This window comes from Nerophis lumbriciformis, linkage group LG01 (genome assembly GCF_033978685.3).
Source record: "Nerophis lumbriciformis linkage group LG01, RoL_Nlum_v2.1, whole genome shotgun sequence".
NCBI lineage: Eukaryota > Metazoa > Chordata > Actinopteri > Syngnathiformes > Syngnathidae > Nerophis > Nerophis lumbriciformis.
The window spans coordinates 11,971,317-11,980,939 of NC_084548.2; the positions used below are offsets into that span (position 1 = coordinate 11,971,317).

The 9,623-nt window shown below is 42.9% G+C and overlaps 1 protein-coding gene across 1 annotated transcript in view; it reads right to left on the minus strand.

Moving 5' to 3' along the window:
* gabrd (gamma-aminobutyric acid type A receptor subunit delta) overlaps window positions 1-7,908 on the minus strand; it is an 81,293-nt gene extending 73,385 nt beyond the window's left edge. The window contains exon 1 of the mRNA XM_061974829.1: window positions 7,500-7,908. Coding sequence (XP_061830813.1) covers window positions 7,500-7,567 — 68 coding nt within the window. The 5' untranslated portion in view covers window positions 7,568-7,908. The remainder of the gene's footprint in view (window positions 1-7,499) is intronic.
* Window positions 7,909-9,623: the final 1,715 nt, after the last annotated feature.

Here is a 9,623-nt window from a genome sequence, read left to right on the forward strand (position 1 = left end):
TTTGTGTGCTTTTAATTGTTCTGCAGCTTTCTTTATTACTTTCTCAACATATTTAGTAGTACTTTTTAACTTGCAAATCACCCGATCTCTGTCTCACCACCCCTCCCGCAGCTAGCTAGCAGCTAGCTGCTAAGCTAACGAAGCTAGCGCGGAGAAAGGCGGCGCCGGTCAGAAGGAATCTACTCCTGCACACCGTGACCAGGACTTCTCGGAAGACAGCAGGAACTTCACTCGGTGACAGAAAACACCGTGAGTATGGCTTCCTGCGCGTCTTGCACCTTACTCACGGAGAGGCTGGCTCTGCTAGAGGGCCGTGTCCGCCAGTTAGAGCAGAGTAATCTCGTAACTTTAGATGTTGCGGACACATCTGCTAGCGTTAGCTGTAGCGAGCTAACTAGCCCAGCCTGTAGCAGTCCTAAGCGGCCTACAAGCTATGGTGTACCGGTTGAGACGCATAATAGATTTAGCTCTTTAGCTAGTCCTACACCCCAGTCTACCGGGCACCACACCTTAGTCATAGGGGACTCCATCACCCGAAACATAAAGCTTAGCAAACCAGCCACAATTAAGTGCATCCCTGGGGCCAGAGCACCTGACATTGAGGCTAATCTTAGGGAGCTCACTCGCAACAGGCCTAGTAAACACGTACGACAGGCTAATCGCACCACTAGTTATGCGAATATAGTTGTACACGTTGGCTCCAATGACACTAGAATGAGACAGTCAGAGATTACAAAGAGAAACATAGCCAGGACTTGTGATCTCGCTAGAAAGATGTCCAGGCATCGAGTAATTGTCTCTGGCCCCCTGCCTGCGAGAGGCAATGATGAGAGATATAGCAGATTAGTCTCGCTTAACAAGTGGCTGGCTAGCTTCTGTAGACAACAGGGACTAACGTTTATTGATAATTGGCCCTCTTTCTGGGGCAAACCAGGCTTGCTGATGAGAGTTGGCCTTCACCCTAACCAGGAAGGCGCCATCATCCTGTCTAAAAACATAGACTACTGTTTAAGTCACATTTGACTAACTACACTAGAGCAAGCCCGGTCACAGGCAATTACAGAGCCTGCTAGTCCGGGTGAGGAGTCAGTTAAGCTAGAACTAGCCAGCGCCAGGCTGGATAATTCCTGTACGCATAGCAATTTTCTTAGAATAACACACAACTCACATAATGTGTTTTCTGTTGTGAATGTGTCAGGGGTAGATATGCATTCTACTGAGGTGGCAAATCATGATGCGTTCAGTCGATCGCAGCATTAAGCAAACAATCTGAAAATTCCCGTCGTATCAATTCCTAGATATGGTCGAAACTATTTAAAGTGCACTACGTATAATAAACGCAACATTATTAATATTGCTACTACGGATAATTTAAACAAAAACTCGTCAAAACAGCCCAATACTTATAATATGGGCTTTTTAAACATAAGATCATTGTCTCCCAAAACGTTATTAGTTAATGAGGTCATTAGAGACAACAATCTTAACGTCATTGGTCTTAGCGAAACCTGGCTCAAACCAGACGATTTTTTTGCGCCAAATGAGGCATCTCCTCCTAACTATACGAATGCGCATATTGCCCGTCCCCTTAAAAGGGGTGGGGGGGTCGCACTAATATACAATGAAAACTTTAACCTTACCCCTAACCTAAATAATAAATACAAATCGTTTGAGGTGCTTACTATGAGGTCTGTCGCACCGCTGCCTCTCGATATGGCTGTTATCTACCGCCCCCCAGGGCCCTACTCGGACTTTATCAATGAATTCTCAGAGTTCGTTGCTGATCTAGTGACGCACACAGACAATATAATCATAATGGGGGACTTTAATATCCATATGAATACCCCATCGGACCCTCAGTGCGTGGCGCTCCAGACTATAATTGATAGCTGTGGTCTTACACAAATAATAAATGAACCTACGCATCGCAACGGTAATACGATAGATCTAGTGCTGGTCAGGGGTGTCACCACCTCCAAAGTTATGGTACTCCCGTATACTAAAGTAATGTCCGATCATTACCTTATAAAATTCAAAGTTCTGACTCATTGTCAACAAACTAATAATAATAATTACTGCTATAGCAGCCGCAACATTAATGCTGCCACAACGATGACTCTTGCTGACCTACTGCCTTCGGTAATGGCACCATTCCCAAATTATGTCGGCTCTATTCATAACCTAACTAACAACTTTGACAATGCCCTGCGCAAAACCATTGATAGTATAGCACCGCTAAAACAAAAAAGGGCCCCTAAAAGGCGCACCCCATGGTTTACAGAAGAAACCAGAGCTCATAAATTATCATGTAGAAAGTTGGAACGCAAATGGCGCGCGACCAAGCTTGAGGTTTTCCATCAAGCATGGAGTGATAGTTTAATATCGTATAAACGCATGCTTACCTTAGCTAAAGCTAAATATTACTCAAATCTCATCCGCCTCAACAAAAACGACCCTAATTTTTTGTTTAGTACAGTAGCATCGCTAACCCAACAAGGGACTCCTCCCAATAGCTCCACCCACTCGGCAGATGACTTTATGAATTTCTTTAATAAGAAAATTGAACTCATTAGAAAGGAGATTAAAGACAACGCATCCCAGCTACAACTGGGTTCTATTAACACAGATACAACTGTATCTACGACGGATACTGCAATACAAAATAGTCTCTCTCTTTTTGATGAAATAACATTAGAGGAACTATTACGGCGTGTAAGTGGGATAAAACAAACAACATGTTTACTTGACCCACTTCCTGGGAAACTTATCAAGGAGCTTTTTGTATTATTAGGTCCATCAGTGCTAAATATTATAAACTTATCACTCTCCTCTGGCACTGTTCCCCTAGCATTCAAGAAAGCGGTTATTCATCCTCTGCTCAAAAGACCTAACCTTGATCCTGACCTCATGGTAAACTACCGACCGGTGTCCCACCTTCCCTTTATTTCGAAAATCCTCGAAAAAATTGTCGCACAGCAGCTAAATGAACACTTAGTGTCTAACAATCTCTGTGAACCTTTTCAATCCGGTTTCAGGGCAAATCACTCTACGGAGACAGCCCTCGCAAAAATTACTAATGATCTACTGCTAACGATGGATTCTGATGCGTCATCTATGTTGCTGCTTCTTGATCTTAGCGCTGCTTTCGATACCGTCGATCATAATATTTTATTAGAGCGTATCAAAACACGTATTGGTATGTCAGACTGAGCTTTGTCGTGGTTTAACTCTTATCTTACTGACAGGATGCAGTGCGTCTCCCATAATAATGTGACCTCGGACTATGTTAAGGTAACGTGCGGAGTTCCTCAGGGTTCGGTTCTTGGCCCTGCACTCTTTAGTATTTACATGCTGCCGCTAGGCGACATCATACGCAAATACGGTGTTAGCTTTCATTGTTATGCTGATGACACCCAACTCTACATGCCCCTAAAGCTGACCAACACGCCGGATTGTAGTCAGCTGGAGGCGTGTCTTAATGAAATTAAACAATGGATGTCCGCTAACTTCTTGCAACTCAACGCCAAGAAAACGGAAATGCTGATTATCGGTCCTGCTAAACACCGACATTTATTTAATAATACCACCTTAACATTTGACAACCAAACAATTACACAAGGCGAATCAGTAAAGAATCTGGGTATTATCTTCCACCCAACTCTCTCGTTTGAATCACACATTAGGGGTGTTACTAAAACGGCCTTCTTTCATCTCCGTAATATCGCTAAAATTTGTTCTATTTTATCCACTAGCGACGCTGAGATCATTATTCATGCGTTCGTTACGTCTCGTCTTGACTACTGTAACGTATTATTTTCGGGTCTCCCTATGTCTAGCATTAAAAGATTACAATTGGTACAAAATGCGGCTGCTAGACTTTTGACAAGAACAAGAAAGTTTGATCATATTACGCCTATACTGGCTCACCTGCACTGGCTTCCTGTGCACTTAAGATGTGACTTTAAGGTTTTACTACTTACATATAAAATACTACACGGTCTAGCTCCGTCCTATCTTGTCGATTGCATTGTACCATATGTCCCGGCAAGAAATCTGCGTTCAAAGAACTCCGGCTTATTAGTGATTCTCAGAGCCCCAAAAAAGTCTGCGGGCTATAGAGCGTTTTCTATTCGGGCTCCAGTACTATGGAATGCCCTCCCGGTAACAATTAGAGATGCTACCTCAGTAGAAGCATTTAAGTCCCATCTTAAAACTCATTTGTATACTCTAGCCTTTAAATAGCCCCCCTTTTAGACCAGTTGATCTGCCGTTTCTTTTCTTTTCTCCTCTGCTCCCCTATTCCTTGTGGAGGGGGGGGGGGGGGGGGGGGGGCACATGGATGAAGTGCTGGCTGTCCAGAGTCGGGACCCGGGGTGGACCGCTCGCCTGTGCATCGGCTGGGAACATCTCTGCGCTGCTGACCCGTCTCCGCTCGGGATGGTGTCCTGCTGGCCCCACTATGGACTGGACTCTTACTATTATGTTGGATCCACTATGGACTGGACTCTCACAATATTATGTCAGACCCACTCGACATCCATTGCTTTCGGTCTCCCCTAGAGGGGGGGGGTTACCCACATATGCGGTCCTCTCCAAGGTTTCTCATAGTCATTCACATCGACGTCCCACTGGGGTGAGTTTTTCCTTGCCCTTATGTGGGCTTTGTACCGAGGATGTCGTGGTGGCTTGTGCAGCCCTTTGAGACACTTGTGATTTAGGGCTATATAAATAAACATTGATTGATTGATTGATTGATTTTATTTAACACCATATTAGTATTTATACACCAATAGTGATCACAGAGACAGGTTGTTTTTGTGTTACTGTATATATTTGTTTTTCTGAAAAATCCCACTTAATATACTTTAGGTAACAACAGTCAATATTTATTTATTTTTATTTTATTTTTTTAGGGGGGCAACAACAGTCAATATTTATTTATTTATTTATTTTATTTTTATTTTTTTCTCATAAAATAAAAGTGAGTTTTTGTTAAACCAAATATTGTGTGTTTTTTTCCATATACAACAACCTATCTGGATTAGATAAGAGAATCGATAAGGAATCGGTTCGATAAGAGGATTCGATAATGGGCTCGAACTCGATAATTTCTTATCAAACATCATCCCTAATAAGCACCGTACTTAAAGTACTAAAAACAAAGCTAGCTATCAGATAATATCACCAGTGGTTTAGCTACTTCCAAACAGAGGTGGCTAGAGTTCTCAAAAATTGTACTCAAGTAAGAGTACCGTTTCTTTAGAACAGTGGCGGACTGTACGTTTCCCACCTAGGCTTTCAGTGATGTCCTACTTTGTCCGACTTTAATAAATACCCCTCAAAATACCATAATTTATGTCACCACATGACCATGACTGGAGAAATGCTATACAGAAACACACTTGTGCACTACTGTATATTCATCACCATCAACAGTGTACAAAACAGGCTATTTTTTGGCACATTTAAAAATCAATGAACCCGCATCAGCATTTAAAACATATGTGGTCCTGTCAAAATTAAAATAATTGTAAAAAAAAAAACATATTAAATATGGAAAAAATATATATATATATATTTGAACTTCTTCTTTGTGAGTTAAAAAAGTGAGAACCGATGATTTCTCTGTTGGCCGGGTATGACTTCGTTGCCCCTTCCTGCTTTTCGCAAATTGCAACTTGTGATTGGATTCTCACTTGGGAGTGACAAGTGAAAATCCAATCACAGTCACGTGGGCGTAAGGCTACCTAGATGGGCTACTGTCAACAACTCGTGATCTGATTGGCTATCGCAACTGTCTATCAACTGTCTATCCGGCAGAATTCACACAGCGCTGGCAACAAACTGTAACGTAAAAACAAGCAACACTGGAGCCGAATAAGACTTGAAGAGAATATGATGAATACTTTATGGAAAGTACAAACCCTGTTTCCATATGAGTTGGGAAATTGTGTTAGATGTAAATATAAATGGAATACAATGATTTGCAAATCATTTTCAACCCATATTCAATTGAATGCACTACAAAGACAAGATATTTGATGTTCAAACTCATAAACTTTTTTTTTTTTTTTGCAAATAATAATTAACTTAGAATTTCATGGCTGCAACACGTGTCAAAGTAGTTGGGAAAGGGCATGTTCACCACTGTGTTACATGTTACACTGTGTTACAGGAGTATATTTACAGCTATAATTTACTAAGTCAGGTATTTCATATATATATATATATATAAGAAATACTTGACTTTCAGTGAATTCTAGCTATATATATATATATATATATATATATATATATATATATATATATATATATATAAGAAATACTTGAATTTCAGTGTTCATTTATTTACACATATACACACACATTGTTGAGTTAAGGGTTGAATTGTCCATCCTCGTTCTATTCTCTGTCACTATTTTTCTAACCATGCTGAACACCCTCTCTGATGATGCATTCTGCTTTGTCTCCTTGTTGTGTGCGCAGTTGTGCACTGCACTCTCTAAAAGCCCTAGATGTTATTGTCACATATGCATGTACAGTAGATGGCAGTATTGTCCTGTTTAAGAGTGTCACAACATTGCTGTTTACGGCAGACGAACTGCTTTACGGTAGACGAAAACGTGACTGTTGTTGTTGTGTGTTGTTACCGCACTGGGATGACGTTAATGAAACTGCCTAACAATAACCCCACATAAGAAACCAAGAACTCGCCCTCGATCATTCTACAGTTATAACGTGATTGGACAGGCACGCTGTTTATATTGTGGGAAAGTGGACGTGAAAACAGGCTGTCGACACGTCACTCAGGTCCGCATGAATTTCGGGAGATTTTCGGGAGAAAATTTGTCCCGGGAGCTTTTCGGGAGAGGCGCTGAATTTCGGGAGTCTCCCGGAAAATCCGTGAGGGTTGGCAAGTATGGTGTGTGGTTTTGTGAGATTCTCAATGGTAGTTGTTGCACTTCTGGGTAACCGTTCTTGGCACGCAAAAAAAAGGAATAGGTATGTTTCTAGGGGTACCGTTTCTAGGGTAAGATGGAGATTTCTTTCAGGATCAAGTCTCTAAACTCTCTCTTACACCAGCTGATGTTTGACCCCCATTCACCATGCCCTTGGGTGTGTGTGTGTGTGTTCGGATCTGGGTGACATTGTGTTGCCACCATACGCACGGAAGGGTGCACCTGCCCACCCACATCTAGCATCCATTTCCATAACAAACAAGTCACCACCTTCGATGCATATGCATTATGCAAATGGTGTCAGAGGTAATGCAGGCTGTTTTTGTGCTTTTATGCAAGTGAGTACAATTCACAATTCAGTACACTTCATTAGTATGTATAAGGTCAAAAGGGTGCAGGGGCCTTTAAAGGAACAAACAGCATGTCGGTTAGGAGTGACGCTTCACTGATATCAAAACATCATCATTTATGTGTGCCGGTTGTTGTCCAACTTTTGCCATCCAATGAATTGCAAATATAACCGGACACCTGCAATCTCACCTGGTGAAAAGATCCCTTCCAAGAAGGAGCAGAGAAAGGCTCGTTAGCAAGAAATTTGGCAGCTCCATCTCGGCGCGGCTTAAAAAAAATAAACAAGCAAATCAAAGTTTGTCCTTCCGTGGAGACCAACGCTTTTGTAAGGCGATCAAGGGAGCTCTCCTCCTGATCCAACGCTGCGAAACAAAGTAAAGTCTGCTTCTGATGCGGGTGAAGATGGTGATGATAATGATGAAGGGGACGAGGACCCCATGTTCCAGACCCCCATATGCGTCCTAGGGCGCACCGACGGGAGGAAAGGCGCAAAAGTCCCAGTTGAAACCGCAACAAACCGATCCGAGCAGCAGCGTGCGCACATACACTCACACACACACACACACACTCACACACACACGCTGACACACAGCCTCCCCCTGCTCTCCAGCACCAAGCAGAGCGAGAGAGAGAGAGAGGGCGAGAGAGAGACAGACTAATCTGTTGTCCTTCCCTCCATGGCTTGGCATCCTAACACCACACTCAATCTGGCCACACAGACACGAATATAGGACTTTATAGGGATATTATCATATGACATATTATGTAATGTCATGGTATATAAATCATCCCCATTAGGTCATACGGTGTCTGGCTTTGCACCGTTCTAACTTAACACCGGATGTTTTTGAAGTCATGAACTATTTATAAACACGGTGTTATTCCTACACTATAGAAATAATCTGCTTTAGAGGAGTCAGTGTACATCTTGTGCAGCACTGTATATTCGCTATTTACGGAAAATGTAGGCGGCAACAAAAGAAAAGTGAGAGGCACGATAATCTTGTCTTGTGTTTCTAAAGGCGGCATGAGTGCTGCCGGCACGGTAGAGCTTGGGTTCATTGAGGGATAGGGATATTTTAGGCTTCATAATGCGCCACACATTTTCAATGGGGGACAGGTCTGGACTACAGGCAGGCCAGTCTAGTACCCGCACTCTTTTACTATGAAGCCACGTTGATGTAGCACGTGGCTTGGTATTGTCTTGCTGAAATAAGCAGGGGCGTCCATGGTAACATTGCTTGGATGGCAACATGTGTTGCTCCAAAACCTGTATGTACCTTTCAGCATTAATGGCGCCTTCACAGATGTGTAAGTTACCCATGTCTTGGGCACTAATACACCCCCATACCATCACAGATGCTGGCTTTTCAACTTTGCGCCTATAACAATCCGGATGGTTCTTTTCCTCTTTGGTCCGGAAGACACAACGTCCACAGTTTCCAAAAACAATTTGAAATGTGGACTCGTCAGACCACAGAACACTTTTCCACTTTGTATCAGTCCATCTTAGATGAGCTCAGGCCCAGCGAAGCCGACGGCGTTTCTGGGTGTTGTTGATAAACGGTTTTCACCTTGCATAGGAGAGTTTTAACTTGCACTTACAGATGTAGCAGCCAACTGTAGTTACTAACAGTGGGTTTTTGAAGTGTTCCTGAGCCCATGTGGTGATATCCTTTACACACTGATGTCGCTTGTTGATGCAGTACAGCCTGAGGGATCGAAGGTCACAGGGCTTAGCTGCTTACGTGCAGTGATTTCTCCAGATTCTCTGAACCCTTTGATGATATTACGGACCGTAGATGGTGAAATCCCTAAATTACGGTCATTGAGGAAAAACATGAACCACCAATATGAGGCGCAGATGGTGGAGCTGCCATGCCAGCAACTTGAAGGTTCCAGGCTCGATTTCAACTTTCGCCATCCTAGTCATGGTCGTTGTGTCCACTTAACTGCCCCACATCTTTGGAACTCTTTACCACCAGACCTTCGCAACTTGGATTCAATATCCCTCTTCAAATCAAGACTCAAAACACACCTATTCCTGACTCATTGTAATCATCTTTTCTTTTCTCTTTGTTGTTGTTGTTGTTTTTATCCAATTTGATTTTATTGTTGTGATTTTTTTGGGGGGCAGCACGGTGGAAGAGGGGTTAGTGCGTCTGCCTCACAATACGAAGGTCCTGAGTAGTCGTGAGTTCAATCCCGGCCTCGGGATCTTTCTGTGTGGAGTTTGCATGTTCTCCCCGTGACTGCGTGGGTTCCCTCCGGGTACTCCGGCTTCCTCCCACCTCCATAGGTTGATTGGCAACA